The sequence below is a fragment of the Mustela lutreola genome, chromosome 12 (assembly GCF_030435805.1).
Source record: "Mustela lutreola isolate mMusLut2 chromosome 12, mMusLut2.pri, whole genome shotgun sequence".
Taxonomy (NCBI): domain Eukaryota; kingdom Metazoa; phylum Chordata; class Mammalia; order Carnivora; family Mustelidae; genus Mustela; species Mustela lutreola.
Genome location: NC_081301.1, coordinates 69,949,615 through 69,975,637, shown reverse-complemented (window position 1 = coordinate 69,975,637; position 26,023 = coordinate 69,949,615). Strand labels below are relative to the sequence as shown.

Here is a 26,023-nt window from a genome sequence, read left to right as displayed (position 1 = left end):
ACTTGTTACAGACATTTAGGTTGCTTTCACCTCTTGGCTACTGTGGAAAATTCAGTGAATGTAAGTGTACATGAATGATTTCTTTGAAATCTGGTCTTCAGTACTTTTAGATATATACCCAGAAGTGACATTGCCAGATCACACAGTAGTTCTAATTTCAATTTTTAAAGCCCTTCATAACTGTTTTCCATATAGCAGCTGCACCATTTTACATTCCCATCAACAATGCACAAAGGTTCTAGGGATGCCTGGGTGGCTCAGTTGGTTAAGCATCCGACTCTTGATTTTAGCTCAGATCTGGATCTCAGGATTTTGAGTTCAAGCTCCACATTGGGCTCCATGCACCTGTGAAGCCTACATTAAAAAGCAAACAAATAAAAGCCTACATTAAAAGCAAACATCTATGAGAGAAAAAGGATGCTGGAGTTTTATCACCACTTTGATCATTGAAAATTTTTGAGGCACCTGGGTAGATCAGTTGGTTAGGCGTCCAACTCTTGATCTTAGCTCAGGTCTTGATGTCAGGATTGTAAGCTCAAGCCCCATGTTAGGCTCCACACCCAGCATGGAGCCTACTTAAAAACAAAGAAAGTGAGACACCAAAAGGTATAACCCTGGCACTTTTGTCAAATTTCTCCACATCCTCACCAACACTTGCTATTTTGGCTTTTTCTTTTCTTTTCTTAAATAGTGCCCAACCTAACAGGCACAGTAACTTACTGTGGTTTTGACTTGCATTTTCCTAATAATTAGTGATGGTGAGCATTGTTTCATATGTTTATGTGAGAGGACAGGAAACATACATATTGATCTCTGCCCCAGTTCCTGGCACATAGTTCCTAAAATTGTCATTTCCTAAGTGATAAGAACACTAGAAATATCTTTTCTTCTAGTATTTGGTCTCTGATCCTTCTAGTATTTGGTTCCTGACACAGGATCCTAAATTTATAGAAATTTCCTAGGTGATAGGAATGTCTTTTGTTCTAATGTGATGACTCTGGATTAGGACTGGTCACCCGAAAGAGCAAGCCATATTACAAGCTTGGAAATTTTAGCTCTGCCCTGAATTCTTTAGAGAGAAGAGTTAGAGATGGAGTTGATAAATTGATCATGCCTACATGAGGAAGCTCCATAAAAATCCTAGTAGTATGGGGTTTGGGAAGCTACTAGGTTGATGAACACATAGTAGTACTAGAAGAATAGTGGGCCCAGAGCAGGCATGGAAGCTCCATCCCATCTCACATACCTTGCTCTATGTATCTCTTCCATCTGAATGTTCATCTGTATCCTGTCATATCCTTTTATAATAAACTGGTAAACAGTAAGTTAAGCCCCTCTAGCAATTAATCAAACCTGAAGAGCACAGATAACAACTTGGATTTGTGATTGGCATCTGAAGTGGGGGGAGGGCAGTCTTGTGGGACTGAGTACTTCATCTGTGAGATCTGATGCTATCTCCAAGTTGATAGAGTCAGAATACAAGTTCAATTATAGGACATCCATCTAGTGTCACAGAATTGCTTGGTGTGGGAGAAAATCCCCACATATTTGGTAACCAGAAGTATCAGAAGTGACATGTTATCTGTAAGAGTAAAGGAAACATACAGGAGGGAAATCAGAGAGGTCATTTTCTAATATAGCTTATTGGCTCTTTGTCTTCTTTGGAGAAATGTCTATGCAAGTCTTTTGCCCATTTTTTAGTTGGATTTTTTTTTTTATATTGAGTCATAGTTCTTTACAGGAGTTCTTTATATATTCTGAATAACAAACTGCTTATATCAACTCATTTATCAGACACACAGTTTGCATATATTTTTCTCATTCTATAGGTTTCACTCTCGTGTCCTTTGATGTGCAAAATTTTTTGTATCTGATACAGTCCTATTTGTCTACTGTTGCTTTTCTTGCTGTACTTTTGGTACATATCCATGAAATCATGGTCAAATCCAGTGTCTTGAAGCTTTTTCCCTGTGTTTTCCTGTAGAAGTCTTGGTTTCTGGTTTCACATTTAATCTTTAATCCATTTTGAGTTAATTTTGTATGTGATGTAATGTAAGAATCTAATTTCATTCTTTTGCATGTGGACATACAATTTTCCCAACGCCATTAACTGAAGAGACTATCCTTTCACCATAGTGCAGCCCTGGCACCTTTGTCAAAGATCATTTTTAAAATTTTTTAAAAAGATTTTATTTATTTATTCATGAGAGACAGAGAGAGGGAGGCAGAGGCAGAGGGAGATGCTGGCTCCCCACTGAGTAGAGGGAGCCTGATGAAGGATTCGATCCCAAAAGCCTGGGATCATGACCTGAGCCAAAGGCAGACACTTATTTGACGGGGGTGCCTGGGTGGTTCAGTGGGTTAAAGCCTCTGCATTCAGCTCAGGTCATGATTCCAGGGTCCTGGGATGGAGCCCCGCATTGGGCTCTCTGCTCAGCAGGGAGCCTACTTCCCTTCTCCTCTCTCTGCCTGCCTCTCTGACTACTTGTGATCTCTGTCAAATAAATAAATAAAATCTTAAAAAAAAAAAAATTATTTGACCATATACATAAGGGTTTACTTCTGAGCTCTATTCCGCTCCATTGGTGTATGTTTTAATGACAGTACCACACTGTTTTGTAGCTTTGTAATATGTTTTGAAATCAGAGGTATGAAGCCTCCAGCCTCCATCTTTCTCAAGATTGTTTTGGCTGAGGTCCTTTGAGTTTCCATATGAATCTTAGAATTTTCTTCTATTTCTGCTAAATATACCATTGTGATTTTGATAGACTGTATAAAATCTGTAGATCACTCTGGGTAGTATGGACATTTAAACAATATTAAGTCTTCCAATCCACAAGTATGGAATGCTTTTCCATTTATTTGTGTCTTTATTTTTTTAAGATTTATTTATTTGACAGACAGAGATCACAAGTAGGCAGAGAGAGAGGGAGAAGCAGGCTCCCCGCCAAGCAGAGAGCCCAATGTGGAGCTCGATCCCATGACCCTGAGATAATGACCTGAGCTGAAGGCAGAGGCTTTAACCCACTGAGCCACCCAGGCGCCCCCGTGTCTTTAATTTTTTACAGCAATGTAAAACCGTAAGTTTTTTTTGTTTTTTTTTTTTTAAAGATTTATTTATTTATTTATTTGACAGAGAGAGAGATCACAAGTAGGCAGAGAGGCAGGCAGAGAGAGAGGAGGAAGCAGGCTCCCTGCTGAGCAGAGAGCCGGATGTGGGGCTCGATCCCAGGACTCTGAGATCATGACCTGAGCCGAAGGCAGCGGCTTAACCCACTGAGCCACCCAGGCGCCCCAAAACCGTAAGTTTTTAAAAGGCCATTTTGCTTCTCATTTACCAAACAAATCTATGGTCACCATTAGCTATACCAATTCACTCAACAGAGTTCAAAAACAGGTAGTTAAAAAGAATATTAATAGTCTTATTTATAAGAGCTGAAAGATAAAATACCAACACAATCAGAATGATCAATTCCTAAATTTTAATAATAAAAAACAAAGCCATGAGATAATCATCTACAATGTAAACATAGTATTAATGAAGTTATAGTTAACTCCTCAGTCTTTATTCTAACATCTAAACAGTAAGTGACTGCGCTTTAGCTGAGCTTCTCTGATCATCACTTGAATATCAGCACTTCTATCTTCTAAACTCCATGGTAGGCACTGTAGAGTCAAAGTTAAATAAAATTAAGATGGTTTCCACAATGAGCTCAGTTAAATGTTCAGGTACTGTTTTGCTTTTTTGTGTGTGTGTGTGTTTTTTTTTTTTAAAGATTTTATTTATTTATTTGACAGAGAGAGATCACAAGTAGGCAGAGAGGCAGGCAGAGAGAGAGAGAGGAGGAAGCAGGCTCCCTGCCGAGCAGAGAGCCCGATGCGGGACTCGATCCCAGGACGCGAGATCATGACCTGAGCCGAAGGCAGCGGCTTAACCCACTGAGCCACCCAGGTGCCCCTCAGGTACTGTTTATACCTGAAATAAAAGAGAAAAAAAATCCTATTTATAACAGCAACAACAAAGATTAAATACCTTGGAAAAAGTTAAGCAAGTGTAAGACACTGTATGGTATAAAATTTTAGCACATTAAGGAGTTCCTCAAAAGAAGACTTGAAGGGCGCCTGGGTGGCTCAGTGGGTTAAGCCTCTGCCTTAAGTCCTGGGATCAAGCCCTGCATCCAGCTCTCTGCTCAGCAGGGAGCCTGCTTCCTCCTCTCTCTCTCTCTGCCTGCCTCTCTGCCTACTTGTGATCTCTCCCTCTCTGTCAAATAAATAAATAAAATCTTAAAAAAAAAAAAAAAGAAGACTTGAGCAAACAAGACATATTATGTTTGTGGACAGAGTGGTATCATCTTAAAGACTTTTTTTCCTTCCAAGTTATTTTTAAGTAACCAGCAGGATTTTTTTTGGTTTATGGAATAGGCAAGTTTATCCTTAAATCCATATGGGAAAATATGCAAGAATAAACAAACAAGAATAGCTGGAGGGTTTTTTTTTTTTTTTCCTAGACCAATGGATTTTTATTTAAGGAACTTCACATGTGATTCCTTTCACTGCCAATCACTTTAGCTCCTCCAAAGCCTGGTCAGAATCTTCAAGACTGAAGAATTATAAAGAATATAGAATTTTTTTATAAAGAATTTTTAGAAAGAATTTATATTTTTATAAAGAATTTTTGCTCAATCCACAATTGTCATTGTCAGTCAGTCCACAATTCTTTTAGCTGAGCTTCTCTGATCATCACTTGAATATCAGCACTTCAAAAATTCCCCACTTGTCGGGCACCTGCTGGCTCAGTCCATACAGCATGCAACTCTCGATTCCAGAGTTGTGAGTTCAAGCCCCACTTTGGGTATAGAGGTTACTTAAAAACTAAATCTTTAAAAAAAAAAAAAAATTCCCCACTTGTAATCTTTAGAATTCCAACTTCTTTAAGCAACTTACTTCAGAATCATAGAAGTTAAATTGTAGGAACCACACTGATTGCTATTTTGGCAAATCATCTAAAATGTATGGTTATTCCTCAGGTTCCCTGGCTGGCTCAGATGGTAATGCATGTGACTTTTTAGGGTTTTTTTAAAGATTTTATTTATTTATTTGACACTGAGAGAGATCACAAGTAGGCAGAGAAGCAGGCAGAGAGAGAGGGGGGAAGCAGTCTCCCTGCTGAGCAGAGCGCCCAACTCGGGACTTGATCCCAGGACCCTGGATCATGACCGGAGCTGAAGGCAGAGGCTTAACCCCCTGAGCCAGCCAGGCGCCTCATGCATGTGACTCTTGACCTTACAGTTGTGAGTTTTAGGAGTTTTTACATAATGGCCATTATGTAAAAACGCCTAAGTCATATTGGATAAGAGTACTCACTCAGGAAGGTATTGTCTCAATAATGAATAATTAGCCCTGGACTTAGCATTGATGCAGGCCAGCCTAACAAATACAAAAATATCTAGCACCCACTGAGGTAAAATTCAGTATCCAACAATTGCCAGGGGTGCAAGAAAGCAGAAAAACATGACCCATATGAAGAGAATAATCAATCAAAATAGACCCAGAACAGATGCATAAGTTAGAATGAGCAGAGAAAGACACTGAAAGTTATTATAACTGTAGTCATATGTTCAGTAAGTTAAGTAATGAAGATATATGTCCACATAAAAATTTGTGTATATATGTTCATAGCAGCATTACTCATAACAGCCTAAAAGCAGAAACAATCCACATGTCCATGAAGAAAAGATAAACAATGTGATATTATTCAATTTTAAAAAGGAATAAAGCACTGATACATGCTACAACATAACAAACTCACCAACATTCTGTTGAGAAACCAGTCACAAAAGATCACCGATCATATAATCCCACTTATATGAAATATCCAAAAATAGGAAATCTATAGTAACAAAATGTAGATTGCCTAAGGGGAAAGGGAAAGAAATGGAGTAACTTCTATTAGGTAAAAGCTTTCTTTTAGGGATAATGAAAATGTTCTAAAAATAGATCATGGTGCCAGCTGCACAATTCTGTAAGTATACTATATACCCTTGAGAGCGCCAAATCCTAACCACTACCCTTGAAACACAATTTTTTAAATATTTAAAATTTAAACGCTATTTAAAAGAACTATTGCAAAAAAAAAAAAAAAAATACACCATTCAAATGTGCACTTTAAATTGGAAGACTGGAGGCACCTGGGGGTGGCTCAGTCAGTTAAGCATCTGAATTCCCCTCAGGTCATGATCTCAGGGACCTGATCTCAGGGTCCTGGGATGGAGTCCTGTCTCCCACTCCTTGGCAGGGAGTCTGCCTGTCCCTCTCCCTCTACTCCTCTGCCATCTCATGCTCTCTCTAATAAATAAAAACTTTAAAAAATAATAAATTGGAGGATTGTATAGTAGTTGAATTATGTCAATAGAGCTATTATTTTTCAAATAGAGGAAAAAATACAAATAAAGTAAAAAAAAAGTAGAGATACATAAGATATAAAAATGGCCCACTTCAAGCTTTTCTGAAGATGAAGACTAATCTATAAAATGAGGAACACATTGGATGGGATTAATGGCAGATAATAGGAGAAGAAAACATTAAGTGAGCTAGAATGCACATTAGTGAACCTATCCAAATGAAAGAGAAAAAAAAAAATCCCCCCAAATGAAAAGAGATCAGTGAGCTGTGGGACAGTTTAAATGGCCTAATTTAAAAGTAATTATAATATTAAGGAAGTGGGGCAGGCAGAAAAAATATTAAAAAAAATAATATCGAAGGGATGCCTGGGTGGCTCAGTTGGTTAAGCATCTGTCTTTGGCTCAGGTTAGGATCCTAGGGTCCTGGGATGGAGTCCCACAACAGGCTCCCTGCTCAATGGGGAGCCTACTTCTCCCTCTGCCTGCCGCCCTCCCTGCTTATGCTCTGACAACTAAATAAATAAAATCCTTAAAAAATATTAATAATGGCTGTAAACTTTCCAAATCAATGAATTCTATTAAATCCACAGATCCAAGAAGTTCAATGAATCCTAAGCACAAGAAACAAAGAAAACAACACTTTAAGCAAAATGCCCCAAACCAGTTATAAAGAGAAAATCGTGAAAGCAACCAGAGAAAAAATTACATAATACACACAGAAACAAAGACAAGGATATCAAATTTCTTGTTGGAACCAATTTAAGTGATAACACAAGAGAGAAACATCTTTAAAGTACTGAAATTAAAAAGAAAATGCCAACCCTGAATTCTATACTAAGCAAAAATCTGTCAAAAATAAAGTTATAATGAAGACCTTTTTAGATATGATATTCAAAAGATCAAAGAGTTCATCGCTAGCAGACCTGCACTATAAATAATGTTTAAAAAAAATATATCCCTTCAGACAGAATGAAAATGATACCAGTTGTCTGGATCCATACAAAAGAATGAAGGGTACCAGAAATGATAACTACGTGGGTAAATATATAGTATTTTTCTTATCTAAATCTTCTAAAAGATGATTGTTTTAACAAAAGTAATAATGTACTATGGAGTTTTTTGTAATATAATATATGTATAAGTAAAATGCATGAGAACAATAGCATAAGGGCCAAGACAGGAGAAATGGAAAGAAACACATAGGAAGTTCCCTAATAACTTTGTTGAAGTCCAACTATGACTTACAATACAGAAACCTTAAGAGAAAAGATTATCAGGTTCAGCTATAAACTTTGCATTGTAAACACACATCTTACCACAACTGTAAAAAAATTAAAAAGTGAATGACAAATATAAAACTCACTTGTAAATCTTAACACATTAATAACTTCCCTAATGTTTAAAGAGTCTAATGCAATGCATATAAACTGGAAACAGCAAACAGTCCAATAAAAAAAATGGGTGAATAATATTTATGGCCAGTTTTGGGAAACTCAACCTATGCTCATGAATGAAAACATTGAGACTATAATTTTCCACCTGTCAGAGTGGCAAAAATCCAAAAATTTGGTAACCCACCCTGTTGGGTTACCAAACAGGAGTTAAACAACTCCTCTCACACACTGCAGGTGAAATGGTAAATGGGTATAACTTCTACCAAAATTACAAATATATATACCTCTAACTCAGCAATTCACTTTTGAAAAGTCATTCCTATATACATCTGTACATATGACGTATGTAACAGGTTATTCAATGAGCATTTTATTTTTTATACCTAAAGACTGAAAGCAATCCTAATGAGTATGAATAAGGGCTTAAAGATCTTATGTGTATTATAAAGTGAAATTCTATGCAGCTATAAATATGAATGAGGAAGTCTTTATGAAATAAAATTGAAAGATCTCCAAGATATATCCTATTCCATCAATTCTAACGTGTATACTTTTTCACATTTGAATATCTCTGAAATTATGCTGTAGTTTAAGATCTGTGACTTAGTTATAATTGGCAGCATGTCTCCTTTCTTTGAAGTATTTAATATATTCTTTTGTGTTTAAAAATCCGTGAAACATGGTATCAGTGGAGAACAGCAAGGTGCAGAAGCATGTGTAGAATATACTATCTTCTAGTTCAAAAAGAATCTATTAAATACAGTGTAGTCTTCTGGCTTGTATCCTGAACGGAAAAAAAAAGTTGTTTATGTGAGGAAATCTAAATAAAGTCTGGAGTTTAGTTAACATCACATCAATGGTGGTTTCTTGGTTTTGACAAATCCTATGGTAATGTCAAGTAGCATTAGGGAAATGGGGAAGACATATACAAAAGCCCTCTGTATTATCTTGCAACTTTTCTGTAAATCTTAAATTATTCCACAATAAAAAAGTTCGTTGAAGTAATTTTTAGAAGGATCCATACTTTATGCATTTTTAAAAACTCAAGGCAAACAACAAAGTAAAATCCCTGGGGGATGGCAGGGTGAGGAGAAGCAGACAAATACAGACAGAGAGGGACTGATTGATGGGAGATTGCTCACTTTACACTCGTCTCAGAACCATATGAACGTATTTACCTATCCAGATATCAAGTTTAAAAATTATAACACAAGAAGTAACACAAGGTGTTGACAAGAATGTAGAAAAAGGAACCCTTGTGCACTACTGGTGGTTATGCAAACTAGTGCAGCCACTGGGGGAAAATGATATGGAGGTTGCTCAAAAAATTAAAAATAGGGGCGCCTGGATGGCTCAATTAGTTAAGCATCTGCCTTCGACTCAGGTCATGATCCCAAGGTATGTCTTGGGATCAAGCCCCACACCCAGCTCCCTGCTCAGGGCATGCCTGCTTCTCCCTCTCCCTCTGCCACTCCATCTGCTTGTTCTCTCTCTCTCTCTGTCAAATGAATAAATAAAATCATTAAAAAAAAATTAAAAACAGAAGTACCACATGATCCAGTAATCATAGTACTGGGTATTTACCTAAAGAATATAAAGCACTAATTCAAAGGGATAAATGTTTACTGCAGCATAATCTACAAGGGCCAAATTATGGAAGCCACCCAAGTATCCATCAACTGATGAATGGATAAAGATGTGGTATATATATAATGGAGTATTAGCCACCGAACAGAATGAAATCTTGCCATTTGCAAAAAAACATGGATGGATCTACAATATAAGGCTAAGCAAAATAAGTCAGTCAGAGAAAAACAAGTACCATACTTCACTCATATGTGAAATTTAGGAAACCAGACAAAGGGGAAAAAAGATACAACCCAAGAAACAGACTCTTAACTACAGAGAACAAGCAGATGGTTACCAGAGGGGAGTTGGGGCGGTGGGGGGGGGATGGCAAAGTAAGTGAGGGGGATTAAGAATACACTTATCATTTTTGTTCTTTTAACATTTTTTTCAGTAGGCCAGCAACAGACTCAAACTCACAATCCCAAGATCAAAAGTCCCATGGTCTACCCACTGAGCCAGCCAGGTGTCTCCAAGAGTACAACACTAAGTAATAAATGAAACTGCTGAATCACTATATTGTACACGTGAAACATGTAACACTGTATGTTAACTACACTGGAATTAAAAATTTTAAAAATACATATTTACCTGATATTAATAATGTGACAGTGACAAGAAAAAATAAAAACTATAAAAACGTACTTTATGAGAGGACAAAGGGGATAAAGAGAGGTTATTCTAAATAAAGCTTATATTTATAACTGAAGGACCGTGACAAGAATCCATGGCTTGGCTGGGGAAGGTCCGCAACCTAAAATTCTCTACCCAATTTTATGTAAATGAATTCATAGACATTTTCCTCAGTAGAGGGACTTTAAGGAAATAAATACCTTATATAACCATACACTACAATATGCATCTACTAAGAGATATACATTTGGACATATACTTAGAGGACAATAAAAGATTCCCCTATAACATATAAAGTGGAAAAAAGTAATGATAGTATTTACAGTGTTAACTTTGTTAATGTAAAAACATCTCTCTCTCTATAGTGATGTCTATGTATATAAATATGCAATGAACAATCTAAAAGGCTAAATGTGGTAACCATTAATGCTGTTCAAATATTTCTGGCTTCCTGCCCCTCAGTGGCTGAGTGGGACCTTGTGATTAATTCTGGCAACAGAGTTATGAGTAGAAACAAACATTTAATTGTTGATTCAAGACCCTCCATAGGCACTCTTTTTCCTCTGGTATAGGAACCAACAATTTTAGAGACAATTGCTGCTCATATGCCTAAGTCCCTAAACAATTACAACAAGCAGAACCCCCTGCTAACCCACAGTAGATGTGAAACAGAAAATATTTAAATATATCTTTTAAGCTGCTAAGATTGGCCAGGGGGTGAGCAGCAGCTTGTTATTACAATATAACCAAGCCTAAACTAACTGATAAGGAAAACATCCTTCCTAGTAGGATCTCTGACCATTTTTTTCCTGTGTGGTCTTTTTAAAAAATAAGCCCCTGGGACGCATGGATGGCTCAGTCAGTTAAGCTTCCTACTCTTGATTTCCCCTTAAGTCATGGTCTCAAGGTCCTAGGATGCTGCATAGGACTCCATGCTCAGTGGGGTATCTGCTTGGGATTCTCTCTCTCCCTCTGCCTCTCTGCCAGCCCTTCCCCTGCTCACACTCTAGCATGTGCTCTCTTTTTCTCTCAAATAAAAAAATCTTTAAAAAAAAATTAAAAACAAAAGTAATAAGCACCTGTATCTTAGAAAACTTATCTGGGGATAGAGGAGAGACACAAGTTTTAGCATGGCCCTTGCATCAAGCAGACACTGACCATCAGAGATTATTATCACATCCCAATCTAGAGCAGCCTGAAAAATCCTCCGTTAGGATCCCTCAGCTTCCTTTCTTTCATTCCATGCTCACTGAGCAACCTAACAGCAGTGAAAAAAGCAAGGAACAGAACAATGAGAATAAAGTGCTGTATTCTGCATGAAAAGATACAAATATATATACATCTGTATACACATATATACATGTTTGTAAATACATAGCAAATCTCTGGTGAGACACAGAAAAAGTTATGTCAATTTATTCTGAAAAGGGAAGAGAAGTTGCTAGGTGACAAGAGAAAGTGGAAATCTTACTCTGTGCCATTTACTCTTTTGTATCTTATTTATTTTCTTAAGAATTTTATTTTTAAGTAATCTCTTAAAACATGTAGGGCTCAAACTCATGACCCAGAGATCAAGGATCACATGCTCCACTGAGTGAGCCAGCCAGGCACCCCTGTTTTTTATCTTTTAAATTCTGAACTACACACATGTATTATCTATTTAAAAAACAGATAAAATGGAGACACCTGGGTTGCTCAGTTGATTAAGCCACTGCTTTCAGCTCGGGTCATGATCCTGGAGTCCCAGGGCTCAGAGTCCTGCATCAGGCTCCCTGTTCAGCAGGGAGTCGGCTTCTCCCTCTGACCCTTCCCCTTTCACGCTCGCTCTCTATCAAGTAAATAAAAAAAAACTTGAAAAAAAGGAAAAAAACATAAAATGAAAAAACTTTAAAAAAACACAAGCAACTCTAAGTGATGGAGTATATATACTAAGTGTTATTTAGTGGGTTATATTTCAAAAATATAGAAAGTCTACTAAAGGGGCTTGCACGGACCAAGGATGAATGTGTCATGATCCTAGAATCTTAAAATGCACCTCAATAGCACAGAATATGATTAAAGGGCAAGAAAGATCAGCAGCTCTGCTTTTGCAAATAAGCTCTATGAACTGCCCACTGATATTCAAGAAAATGAAGAAAAATTACTTCTAATGCTTCCAAAGTCAAGGCTTTTTTATAACTGAATCCTGATCGTATGTGAAAGCTTCAGCATTGTTAAAGTCTACCTCTTAACATGATTAGCGGTATGACTTATTTTTTCTCCTCCACTAAGAACAACAGACTGAATTACTGTTTCCAAAGAAAAATGAAAATGGACTGTACTAGGCTTTAATAATATGGGAAAAGTGGGCACCTGGGTGGCTCAGTTGATGAATCAACTTGATTTTGGCTCAGGTCATGATCTGAGGGTGGTGAGATTGAGGCCTGCACTGGGTGGCGCGGAGCCTGCTTAAGATTCTCTCTCTCCCTCTGACCCTCCCTGTTCCCCTGCTTGCTCTCTCTCGGGGGGGGGGGGGGGGGCAGATTACGATAAACCTCATACATAGATTACTAACATTAATTAATTCATGACTTAATTAATTTTAAAATGGGTAAAGTATCTCAAAAGGTAGGAAAACAAGACTTACTTACACTATATATGGTAAACTGTGAGTTCTCTCATTTATATCAGTATAATGTTTTACACAAGCAATTAAATTAGTATACAGATTCGTTTTGCAACTTTCCCAAGAGTTCCTAACACTTGTTACCTGGCCTTATTAGAAATAAATGGCAGAGGTGCCTGGGTGGCTCTGCCAGTTAAGCATCTGCCTTCAGCTCAAGTCATCATCCCAGGGTCCCAGGATCAAGGCCTCCGTTCAGCTCCCTGATGAGCAGAGACTCTGCTTCTCCCTTTGCCCTTCCCCTTGCTCCTTTTCTCTCTCTCTAAATACTTATTCTTTCTCTCAAATAAAATCTTTTAAAATTTTTTTAGAAAAAAGGGAAGAAAAGAAGGAAGGAAGAAAGGAAGAAAGAAAAAGAAAGAACTAACGAACGAACATAGGGGGCAGTTGGCTGACTCATTTGGAAGAGCATGTAAGTCTTGATTTCAGGGTCATGGGTTCAAGCCCCAAGTTAGGTATAGAGAAATAAATGAAAACTTCTTAAAAAACTAATAAATGACATAAGGTGGTTGACTTCACATTCTTGCACAAACTTCATTTAGCTGGGGATGAGGAGTTTCTGGAAACGGAACTGCACAGAAACCGCGGAGTCTCCATGGAGATCCAGTCCTGGCATCCTACATTGGCAATGGCTCAGCTCCTCCAGCTTGTTCACATTCACTGAATTCAGGACTGTCTCTGGCTGTAATTCTTCTAGGTGCTAATCACACAGTTGTTAGTCAAACATCCAAGCTATGGTGTTTATAAAGCCTTTCGTAAAAATGACAGAACTCCCAATCATCCCTAACTGCATGCTAATCTTTACCTAGTTTCTTTACACATTTCCCTCCAATGGTCTCTATACTTAGTCCAGCTCTCCCACTGCTTCTTTCTAACAAACCCACCCTGTCCCATGCATACATTTTCTCAACATCTGCTATCAAAAACACCTCATACCCTAACAGGACACAACAGAGTGAGAGCCATGCACTCCACTCAGGATAACAGGTGAGCACTAACTAGCTGAGAACTTACAATAGCACTAAGAGCACACACAAAAATTTAACAATAAGCCTAGCTGACTCTGGAGACACACTGAAGAGCTCCACTTAGACCCTTCTCCCACCAACACTTTCCAATTGTACCAGCATCTCCTGCAGGGCTTTCTCCTGACTATAGGGCCCATTTTGGCCATCCTCACAGCACCTCAAAATTATCACTCAGCCCCCACTCTAAGTTACTGGTTAAAAAATATCCCAATCCCCTCAATCCTCGTATGTTCTATACTGCTGTCAGATTTCCCCTATGGGATCAAACTCTAATTAGTACAGAAGTATTCTTTCCCACTCATAACCCTCTCACTTCCCCACTCCCTCTGGAGAGTTTTCTGGGATCATATCCCAAAGGAATTACTGTGTTGGAATCCTTGACTCAGTCTGTGCTGGGGAAGCCAAAACAAGACATTGACCACTTTTATACATGCCTATTTATTCTTAGTAAAATTATTTTGAAGACAATATAATCACAACAAGTAGCACTGCATAGGGTTACGTTAAATGGGGTGTGTAATAGGTACATAAAAAATTGACATTATTTAAAAATTGCTTTTTGGCATAACCAACAAAACTTATTAATCCTATTCATAAATCTCTATAATTAGAATAACATTTCTTTTCTGGCCATTTTAAAATAAAGCCCTTAATCCAAAGTTTTGATTTGAAGAAAAAAAAATGTTTATTGCTTAGCCTTCAAAAACATCTCACATACTTTTGGAAATTCCCAAAAGTATCATATTACAAAAAAAAAAAAAAAAAAAAAAAGACTCCTCTTCACGCATTGCTGGTAGGAATGTAAATTGGTGAAGCCACTGTGGAAAATAGTATGGAGGTTCCTGAAAAAAATTAAAAATAGAACTACTGTATGATCCAACAATTCCACTACTGGGTATTTACCCAAAGAAAATGAAAATACTAACATAGGGTGCACCCCTATATTTATTGCAACATTATTTATAATACCAAAGATATGGAAGCAACCTGAGTACCCATCATCCATAGACAAAGAAATAAGGAAGATGTGGTGTGTGTATGTGTGTGTAAAGATATATACATATATATACAATAGACTATTACACAGCCAGAAAAAAAGAGATGGGGCCCCTGCCATTTGGTAGAACATGGATGGACCCAGAGAGTAGTATGCTAAGTGAAAAAAGTCAGACTGAGAAAGGCAGAAAAATTCAAAAAGAAAAAGAAAAAAAATTATTTGCTGTTGTACCTAGAAATGGCTGTCTTCTGAATCCACACATTTAACTCCCCAAAATTTGTTTGATCAAAATAAGGCTCTAATAGATAAAGATGATTTAAGGTTTACAATCCTTTTCCTGCTCTCCTGAGTAAGAGAGATTACATTAAAGTACTTCTTCATTTTGGAGCAGAGCTGTTGTTTAATTTAGGTTAAGTACCACATTTGATGCTTGTTACTGGCAGAATGGGAGAGCACTGTGAGATAGGTCAAGGGGGTAGAAGAGGGTGTTTCCCCTCACACTGGAGTGGAGTCTATCCCCAATCCCAGCAGTCACCAACCCCTGACAACTGCCACCACAGTAGGGACAATGATGCTGTTAGCAGGAAGAAAGCAGACTGGTGTTACAGTGATCAAGAAAAGTTCCTGCTGGTCCTCGGGGGAGGAGGTGGAGGAAGGAGGGGGGAAGTGAGCTACAGGGCGTTCAAGCCTCTTTTCTCATTCATTCAGAGACATCCATCTTTGATCCTTGTGACATTCACTGATAAACCCCTCTATATGGCAGATTTAAGAGATACATCACCCCGTTCTATCTTCTCCTATCACTTCCCAGAGATCTGAGTCAAGTGTGAAATCTCTGCTATAGCCCAGAAGCAGCCACTTCTATGGTTTAGCCACCATAAAATGCACTCACACATATCCTGAGTGAATTTGCGCTTTGAGCCCTTTCAGTCACAAAAGTTTAAAATTAGAGTGTATTAATAGTGAAGTTAAAATCCTAAACTCAATTGTGTTTGCTAGTTAAATCCTAAGCTTTTATTTGACAATTTATTGTCAAAAGGAACTAAATGCATGTTAAGATGATTCAGTTTCATGTATAAGGTTCTTCCAACAAGCTACCTAATGACAGTATTACAATAAAAAAATTCAAGAGCAGACTGAGAACAGCTCCCCAAAATGTAAAACCATAACGTTAATTCTGTTATATATTCACGTCAAAGTAATTCTTCCTCAGCACCTATAAAAGAATGTGAAAATTAGAATGTTTTTCAGTTCTCAGTTCAAGTCACACAAACCAAATCTAGTTCTTAAAATATTTGGCAATCTTCGTCCTTAGTGCCTTCAATTCAAGAAGCAACACCCAGCTTAAAAGGTGCTCTGTAATTAATTCCTACCAATAAATAATGTATTTTTAAAAAACAAACAAGGTATCTCATTTTAAAATTACATTGTCTGGGATGCTCTTGAGATTCAAATTAGAGATACAGAATTAATTGGAATGGAGACCTTTTACTTAGGCTGTGTTTTAGTAGAAATAAGGTTCTTAGTAGAAATAAGGTTTTCAGTATATTAACAATATGTATATCAACAATATACATTTATATATTTACAGTATTCATAGATATAGTGCACTCACATATGGATATGACTAGTTATATACCACAACTAAGCTTTTTCCTCTTGTCTCTTTTAAGGTTTAAAACACACACGTACTCCCACATCCCCCACACTCCCAAGAGAAAAACACCTTAAGACAGATCGTTTTCACCACACACTGGAAAAAATAATTCACTTTGTGTAGGAATTATGGAGTGACATTTGCATCACAAATGTCAAACTGACACTGTGTAAATGAAGAGAGCAAAACTACATAATGACTGATTCCTTCATCACCTGTCGTCACTGAGATGCTGACTTAATAGTCTATGCCTTCTCATTCTTTCAGGCATGTTGCGATCAATCTTCACATCTCTGCCCTTCCTCAATAACACCTGGCCCAATGCCTTGCTCAAGGTAGTTGCTCAATAAATATTTGTTAAATGGATATACTAATTAATTTCATAGCACAATTCGTACAACTATAAATGAGTATAAATGAGCAAAATGCAGAGAATGATTCAGCTGCGATGGTCCTAAAATGGAGGGCTTTGCAGAATTCAGAATCTGTAATAATATTATAGCATTATGGATTGGGTATAAAAAGATCAATGTCATAAACTGCAGTGCCAAGAAAGTAATTTTACTTTCAAATTAGAACTTTAAGGAACAACAAATACCATCGACACTGGGAACAAGATGTTTTTCTTTTGTGAAAAGTACACTGGCAACCGAATTTTAATAGTACGAAAGTGAACTACCTGAGAAATGAAGTCAATATGTGATATTACACAATTAGAATAAATTTACCCAGCCTAGCTTCCTCAGCTTTTCAGACTCCAAGACAATGGGACCAAATCTTTCAACTGGTGAATAAAGCCCTCTAAGGGAACTATTCTCTAGAAGGTAAATAATACTAAGAATTAAAGGAGCTGAATAAAAGACCAAGAGAATAAAGGCAGAAATTTTTTAAAATTAGAATTATTATAAATACGGTGCCATATAGATTTGTTCTTCTGATAACTGGCTTTATCTGAAGCACCTGAAAATGAAATGGAATCAGAATACTTTTAATTTTTTAATAGAATTATGAAAGAGCTTCCCCATTCCCAAAGTTTAAGTTGGCATGAGACTTCCCTCTTGCCAAAAACAATAAATAAGATATAAGCCTGTCCATTAAACAAAGAAATGCCTTGAAAGAACTAAGTGACCTCGCAAAAGAAAAAACAAATCAAGAATAGCTGTTTAGGGGCGCCTGGGTGGCTCAGTGGGTTGAGCCGCTGCCTTCGGCTCAGGTCATGATCTCGGGGTGCTGGGATCGAGTCCCACATCGGGCTCTCTGCTCAGCAGGGAGCCTGCTTCCCTCTCTCTCTCTCTCCGCCTGCCTCTCTGTCTACTTGTGATTTCTCTCTGTCAAATAGATAAATAAAATCTTAAAAAAAAAAAAAAAAAAGAATAGCTGTTTAGTTATAACAACTTATTCTAAGCATCCTTTCAGCAAGTCTACAAAAGTAAGATTCAATTATAATAGAAAAAGTTCAGTATTACCAAAAATATCCACCATCAAAAACATAGCATTAATAATTAACCCAGTAAAATATCAAACTGTCAGCATTACCTATACACAGAAACCAACAAAACTTTTCATATAAAGACAAATTTCAACTTAAGTCATAAACATACAAAGGATACTCTACAGTTATAGAAAACTGAATCTGCTACCCAAGACTAAATTTAAGACAAGCAAACAGGAAGGGACGGAACCAAGAATGACAACTAACAGATTAAATCTACAATTTAAAAATCATCAGAAAGCACTGCAAAGTAGAGTCAATGATCTGAATACCTTTGTTGGAGCAGTATCCATGTAAAGCTATAGAAAAAAGAGAAAGAGAGAGAAGGGCGTAAAACTTTCATATAAACTAGAGAATCCAGATGAGACGCACACATTCCAGTTAAATATCCTTGCATTTAGGAAATTAAAATCAATTTTATTTTAGAAAATGTTTTCTAATGTAATCCCTGTCTAATATGGTAGTCAGCACTTCTAGAAATTAAGTGACTAACCTCAGAAGCTAAAAATCAAATAATATAAAGAAATGATACTTGAAGATTGGTTAGCTCCTGCCAAACAGTTTCCGTGTCTCTGGATCAATCTGACCACTTTTTTGCCCACAACCCCTGTGCCTACTTACCTCACTCATAAAGGTGCCTGTCTTAAGTGAGGAATGGCTTTGAAATGTTTGAAACCAGTCTATCCATGTTTTTTATTCAACTGACAGATAATTATATAAAAGTAATTTTAATGTGAAAGATTTAAAGGACTAAGATTAAAAATACTATGTAGCTAGTATGGAAAGGAAAATAAAATACTGGCTACTGAAATTATTTTGTTCTCAGTGTAATTAAAGGAAAAGATTTAAACAAGTAATTTCTTATTTATGTCTAACTCCCACCCTTTCCAAATACATTGGGTCTCCATGCCACAAATTAAGCATGGAAAGGCCCATTGAAAGGCAATTTTGTTTTACTCAAAATAAGAACCAAAAAAATGTCCTATTGCCTATAATACACACCACCAGTATCAAATCTTTTGGATCTGTGAAATACTCTTTTAAAACAATATTCTAGGGCATAGTCATGCTTTAAACTAACCACTCTGAAGAGTTTATATTCTACCAGTAAAGAATTTAATATATTTGTTTTATTTTCCATAATCTACCTGAGGCTTTCCCATGAGGCCTTTTCTTCTTTACAAAGACACACCCCCCCATAAGCTTAGCTACAATTTAATATAAGGCTATATACAAACTCTTCAGTGTAGTAAAAATACATAACAGCCTCAAAAAGGAAGAAACAGCTCATTTATTCTTCCTCTTACAGGGAATCTTTAAAGAGAAACGGCAACATTTTTCCCAAGGCAGAAAAGATTGTCAAGGCAGTGCTAAATCTCTTCCAGAGCTTTGACAAATACTGAACCAGCCTCACCGGGAGTGCTTCTGCCCTCAAGATTACTCTTAGAAGCAGAGAAAGGAACACACTTGCATTTTCACTATGCTGATTCACTGAACCTTTTGTACACATACACTTATGGGGGAAATGTTTGCTTCAGAGCTGGAAACCTTTCCAACCATGGTGACTGTCTCAGTCTGCCCGTGGTATCCTGGGCCACTGCACACACACTTTTAATACTAGAGACCATTTATGGAGCCCCGCTGTCAAAGAGGCACCAAGCCAAGCACTTCACACACATCTGCTTCAGTTCTTCCAACAACACTGTGCACTTTTAACTTTCAAACAGATGAGAGAAAAGAGGCTCCAAAAGGTTATTAATAATCCAGCCGTGTTCGCTCCCCACAAAGGCTGGCACTAGCTGTCCTTGGTATCCTTATGCCTAACCAGTAGAATTAACTCTTCAAATACCCTATGAAAAGTTTTACATCCCCAAGGATTTCAACCACGATATGGCTCAGCCCTCTCTAAGCTAGTTATTTCTCAGACCCTCCAAGTTTAATCTAGTTTACCCACAGACCTTCCAAGTTTCATTTTCTCAATCAGCACAGAAAACAAACTCCATGAGACCAGGGATTATCTCCAGCAGTGACCTATTTTTATCACTTGAAGAGGGGGGAAAAAAAAAAAAAAAGCCTGGCAGAGTAGGTATTCATTACAATTTGGTTGAATGAATGAACTATCTAGAAAATCTGGGCTGTGATGACAGCCAATTTGGACAACAGCATGAATGGAGGACTTGAATTATGCAGTTTGCTCATATTTCCAAATTGACTAGGTAATTATCTAAATTCAACTTTACAGATACAACTTACAGAGTATCTACTAGGATATCACCTATTAGTCTATGTAAACACGGGACTAAACAGTACATGGCCAATGAATCATTTATGTACAACTCTGCTGAGATAGCTTTATCTGTTGGAAAGAATAAAAGACAAGTAAGGACAGCTTTGCCAAAAAGAAGGTACATCAATTTGGCCAAAGTTACTTATCTCTTGTGTTAAGTTCTGAGGGAAAAGTGGATGGTTGTGGTATTTCAAGGTGATCTCTTGAAATTCTTTCAAATAACAAAATACCTGTCCTGTCAATTCAGAGATCCCCAAAGACTATCTCACAAACTTCCAGGAAATGTTACTGATACATACGCCATCCTTCCATTCTAAAAATCCGCAGTGTGGTTCCATTCCAGCTCTCCCCCACAGGAATTGGGGAAATTCATTCCCATTATTCAAAGGCACAGAGAAATTACAGTGTGCACTGACTGGCAACTCCTAACATTAGTACCATCTTTGTCACCCAGTTACTCCACTTTCCCTTCATCTCTGTGCCCAACCATTCTGTCCATTGAAACAGTAACAACACAACTATGTTAAGTTTTTGTGTATGGTACCCCAGTGCCCAAGGATTTAGACCTAAAACAGGTAAGTAACATGACACCATCAGAAGTAAAAGATGTTGAAGAATTAAACACATAAATCAAGAAAATAAATTAGAACTAAGTCATAAGCAAGAAGGAAAATGAACACTACATACTTCGATGAGCTTCAATTATTAAAACTCTAATCTACTACGTGAAAGTCTTGAAGAAAAATGAATTTCCTCCTTGAATTAGTGGCCCAGGTAACTGTATTCCTTTTTTTATCAAGAAAAATATACTTTGATCACAGCAAACAATGAATATGCAGCACTATTCTACATAGTAAGATTCAATTAAATACTTCTTGAGTTAATGAATAAGTTTTCCCTGTCTAATAATATCTAGTGTGAATTTTTTAAATCCTAAAAAGAAAATAAGGCAGGGTAGAGGCAGTGCTCTATCTGTTTAATTTGATGAGTATCTGATATACCATTAATTGGTGTTTTTAAATGACAATCCTGACCTCAACTAGAGCTTCTCCAATAAAATTATTTACAGTTATAATAGACAGTCTTAAAGAGATAGACTTTCATGACAGACACTGCAAAAAAATTTTTTTAACCACTAAAAATCTTTTTTTTAGCCAATAGTTAATACCAATTACTTTCATTAGTCGTTAAGTTTAAAAAAACATAAAGAAGTAAAATAAATTTAAGCTCTGTACCAACTATTAAATCAATTATCAAGCATAGGGATAATACAGTAATTTCATAATCTTTAATATTTTTTCCTATATTAATGAAGAGGAAAGGAGAATGTACACTGTCATTTATGGCCCTATTTAAGGAATAAGAATAAAAAGATTCGGACTTCTAACTGCAAGGAGTTTCACAGGAAAATCAAAAATCTATGTCCAACATTTTTCCTTTGGTACTTCTCCCATCTTGGGAGAGATCTAATTCCAAAGCCAATCAGAAGAGAAACCCTCTTCTTTTCCTTTCTTCCCCAGCTTCCCTGACTGATCACAACTCATTCTGAGTATACCTTTACTCAGTATCTCTTTCACATTAACGTATACAGGTTACAGTTTTATTATCTTTTTTTAACACAATACACTGGAACTGCAGCAGGAATACAGCTTATGTAAAAATCCACGTCATTGCACAGGGCAAGAGCTGAGTGAATGGCCATTGAGAGGTGGATGGGGTCCACATGGGAATAATCATCGGTCAGCTCCTAGTAAATGGCCAGTGTAGCCAGATGGTTGGCTGCACACTAAAAAAAATTGTGACCACACAGCAAAGGACTACAGAGAACAAAAACAGGCATTAAGCATCCTGTATTAAATATACACACTGGGGTGCCTGGATGGCTCAGTCAGTTAAGATACTGACTCTTGATTGCAGCTGGGGTGGAGCCCCAATGGGTTCTGTGCTTGCTGGGGAATCTGCTTGACATCTCTCTCCCTCTCCCTCTGCCCACCCTTGCAGGCACTAGAACTCTCTCTTAATCTCTCTCTCTAAAATCAATCAATCAATCTTTAAATACATGAAATACACTGCAATCTACGGGAATGGAATTTAACTTAACAGATGAAATAGTTGTAATAAAAATAATTAGGGATTAAAGTAAAAAAAAAATTAATGTATTTAAGGACAGAGTGGGCAAAAGTGATAATGTGCATTAATTTTTACAAACCAGCCCCAGTGGGAAAGAATCTTCACAATCCTGTAACAAGTTTTGGTGAGGATGTGGAATAAATTTCTGGTGGGAAGTGCTGCTGGTACAGCAGCTTTGGAAAAGTCCGGCAGGTTAAACATGGCATTACCATGCAACCCTGCAATTCTACTCCTAGGTGTATATATGCAAAGTATATATATATGCAAAGTATATATACAAAGTATATATACAACTCCATGCAAAAACTGGTACATCAATGTTCACAGCAGCATTATTCATAATCACCAAAAAAGTCCACCCATGAGTGGATAAACCTATATATATTTTAACCTGGCCTCTTCACTTCTACTTTACTCTGCAGATACAATCATACATGTATGTAGATATATACAATGATGCTACTGCTGCCATTTGCAGGGACTGAAAACCCCCCACATAACCATTTATTTATTGCCATTACATAAATCACGATTCAGCCATACAATGCAATACCATATAGCCATTAAAAGGGGACTCTCCCTCCTGGTATGGCACAATTTATAGAAACTTAAGTATGCACAGAAAAAAAGAAAGCAAATATTACTGAAGAGACAAACTACATATATCTCCTTTCCTAATGCTCAACTAGAAAAATATTAAGAAGAAAAACAAGTTGGGGAGAACGGGACCAGGTTGCCACTTGCTGAGGATGAGGTTTCAAGCCTTCCCTCCAAGCCCAATAAAAAGTAAACTGTACCCTGTATCCAAAGTTACTTTATTTTTTTTTCACCCCATTACCTCGAAGTTAATTTGTCTTATTTATCACCCTGAAACAGACTGATTCAGTATCATTTTTCTAAGAAGCCAAGACTGTCACTAAGGGATACCTGGAAAAATTCCAGGCAAAGTTGATTCCCTTACTTCCCCTCTTACAATGAGACTGGACCCTTCCATTATCTGGGCTTGTAATCTAAATAACAGCATTTTTTATTTTATATAATGCACCAACTCCTTTCTCAATATTCGGCTTAGCAATATTTTCTGAAATTAAATCACTCTTGTGATTCAGGAAAGCCCTACATGAAGGAGGAAGAAGATCTAGCCCAATGACTTGACTTTACAAAACTTCCTTTTTGATGGAGACAACCTAAATGCTTATCCATAGGGAGCTGTCTAAACAAATTATAAAACATAATGTATTTAGGGTGCTCCTGGCTGGCTCAGTCTGTAGAGCATGCGATTCTTGATCTCGGGGTTGTGAGTCCCAGCCTCAGGCTGACTATAGAAATTACTTAAAAATAAACAAATACAGTGAAAGATTAGACATATTTTAAATCCACATGTACTTTATAGTTTTATTTTCTAAAACCCTATCTACTTTGGCCTAGCAGTAATTAAAACCGAATGAAGCAGTTTTGCATGTACTAACCGTTCTAAGAGATAATGCTGCGAAGAATAAACAATGTGCAAAACAACATGTAAGCTACCAGGCTTGCGTATGATACAGAATACACAAGTTTATACACATACAGTCTCTTTCTGGAAGGATTCATAGGAAACTTCAGTTGCCTCTAGGGAAGGCCACCAAGTGGCTGCGACCAACTTTTCACTATAAACTCCTGGCACCTTTGTAACGAACCGTGCGTTACTTTTCTGAAACTAAAAGCTATGAAGCAAAATGCCTTTTAAGAGGTATAAAGAACGAAGGCATAAAGAATGTGTAGTGCCATCACCCATCCCGAGCCCTCCCGAGGCTATCTCCCTGGGACTGCACAGCCTGGTGGGACCCGGTCTCGGCCTCAGAGAGCGCGCTACGAGGGACCCGGGCAGGTGCCAGCCGGCCACCCGCGTAAGGCAACCTCCTCCTCCCGCCACAGTTCCCAGGAGTCCATCCACCCCGCACCAAGAAACCTTCCCCTCCACTCGCAGCTTTATTAATATGGACCTTAAGTTTCCAACCGTCCATCAACCTAGAAAACAATTTCTACTAAATTTGTGTTTGCCTGGACACTTCCCAAATTAATATTCTGACCACTCCAGCTCACCTGGCTTATCAATGGCTAAGGACGGGAAACTGTTTATAAAAATCCCACACGCCAAGGCTCACACATGCCGCGCCACAGAAAGCGGACTGCGAATTCCCTCCAAACCGTAGACAGCGATGCTGTTTACAAAGCGTTTCCACATACATCACCACGTTCGTGCCTTCACGGGCTTTAGTGTCAATCCTGGCAAATCCAACAGCTGCCAAATTGGATTTGTTAGTCTTCAAGAACTGTAGAGTCAGCACTAATTAATAAAACCGCTCTCAAAGGGCTTCTTTTCTACCTGCTCCGGGGGGCTGCGATTTCTCAGAAGTGACACCTCTGGGCATTCGGCACGCAGAGCGGCTCCCAAGCCACCACACCAGTGTGACACATTCCTTGTGGAAGCGAGGGAGAGGAGCTAGCCCTACTAGGTCCGAGTGTGCTCGCGCGCGCGCTGGGGAGGGGGCGAGCACGGAGCGGACTCGCGCGAGGACGTGGGAACGCCGCACGAGGCGGGACTCCATTTCCTCCACAGCGGCCGAGGTTGGGCGAACGCCCAGCCAACAGGGCAGCTGCTCCCGTGCCGGCGCGTTCCGCGCGCTCGGGAAATCTTCCGAGGTGATTCAGAGGTTCAGACTCCTGTGAGGGCCAACCGAGCTTGCAGCCCCGAGAGGCGCTATCAACCCGAACTCAGAAAAAGCCCGAGGCGCCGAGCTGACGCCAGCAATTTAGAAAGGTGACCCTCGGCCCATCTTGCCAGGGTAGGAGAGCGCAAAACGGATAAAGTTACAGCTCGCTAACACCCGCAGATGGAAAGTCGGGGTAGGGGGGCGCTCCCAGGGAGTCGGGCTGCTGAAGGGGGTGTGGCCGGTGGGGCTTTTTTGGGAGTGGGGGTGGAGGCGTGTCAGCCGGGCCCAGGGAGGCGCCTCCACTGCCTGGGAGGGTAGGCTAGGACCCCCGCGCGGGCTGCCGCGTGTCTGCAGCGCCCGCCACGCGCTCGCTCGCCGGCTCACCGGTGATGTCTAGGTACAGGTCGTCCTGGTGGTCCAGGCGGTGCAGTTCCTGCGACGTGGAGCTGCGGCTCTTCTTCACTCCTTGCGAGGACGCCGAGCAGCGCCGCGAGCAGGGGGGCGCGGCGGCCCAAGTCGGCCGCCGCTCGCTCTTCCGCTTCATGGAGGCGGCCGCGGCCCGTCAGGGGGCCACGACCATGGCCCCGAGCGTCCGCTCGCCCGCCGAGGCCCCCGCCGACCCCGCGCGCGGGCGCTCCGGGCGGAGGGCGCGGAACGGCGCTGCGGGGACGGCGGGCGCGGGTCGAGCCGGGCGGGAGGCGGCGGCGCTGGAGTCGGAGGAGGGGCCGGGCCCACCGCGCCTGCCCCGCTCCCTCCTGCGGCCGCCAAGGGACCCGCGCCGCAGCCCAGGCTACAGCGCCTCCTGCCGCCGCCGGCGCCCCCCAGCCCGCCCCCAGGTGCCCGCAGCCCGCTGGGGCGCCCGAGGCGACGGTGCTGCCGCCGGCGGCTGGGGCTGCCCGGGGTAACCGCGCGCGCCCACCGTAGCCGCGGACGCTGCTGCCGAAGCGCCGAAACACAGTCGGCCGCGGCTCCCGGGGACCCCAGGAGGGCTGTTCCGTGGAGCTTCATTCACAAAAAAGG

General features: G+C 39.3%; 1 protein-coding gene across 15 annotated transcripts in view; it reads right to left on the bottom strand.

Moving 5' to 3' along the window:
- CDC14B (cell division cycle 14B) overlaps nt 1-25,667 on the bottom strand; it is a 105,294-nt gene extending 79,627 nt beyond the window's left edge. For 10 of the 15 annotated variants that reach the window (XM_059143424.1, XM_059143434.1, XM_059143425.1 and 7 more), the window contains exon 1: nt 24,676-24,913. In XM_059143424.1, coding sequence (XP_058999407.1) covers nt 24,676-24,898 — 223 coding nt within the window. In that variant the 5' untranslated portion in view covers nt 24,899-24,913. Of the gene's footprint in view, nt 1-24,675; nt 24,917-25,387 lie in introns of those variants that run through there. The other 5 variants (XM_059143437.1, XM_059143432.1, XM_059143420.1 and 2 more) reach the window with 2 other exon arrangements.
- Nucleotides 25,668-26,023: the final 356 nt, after the last annotated feature.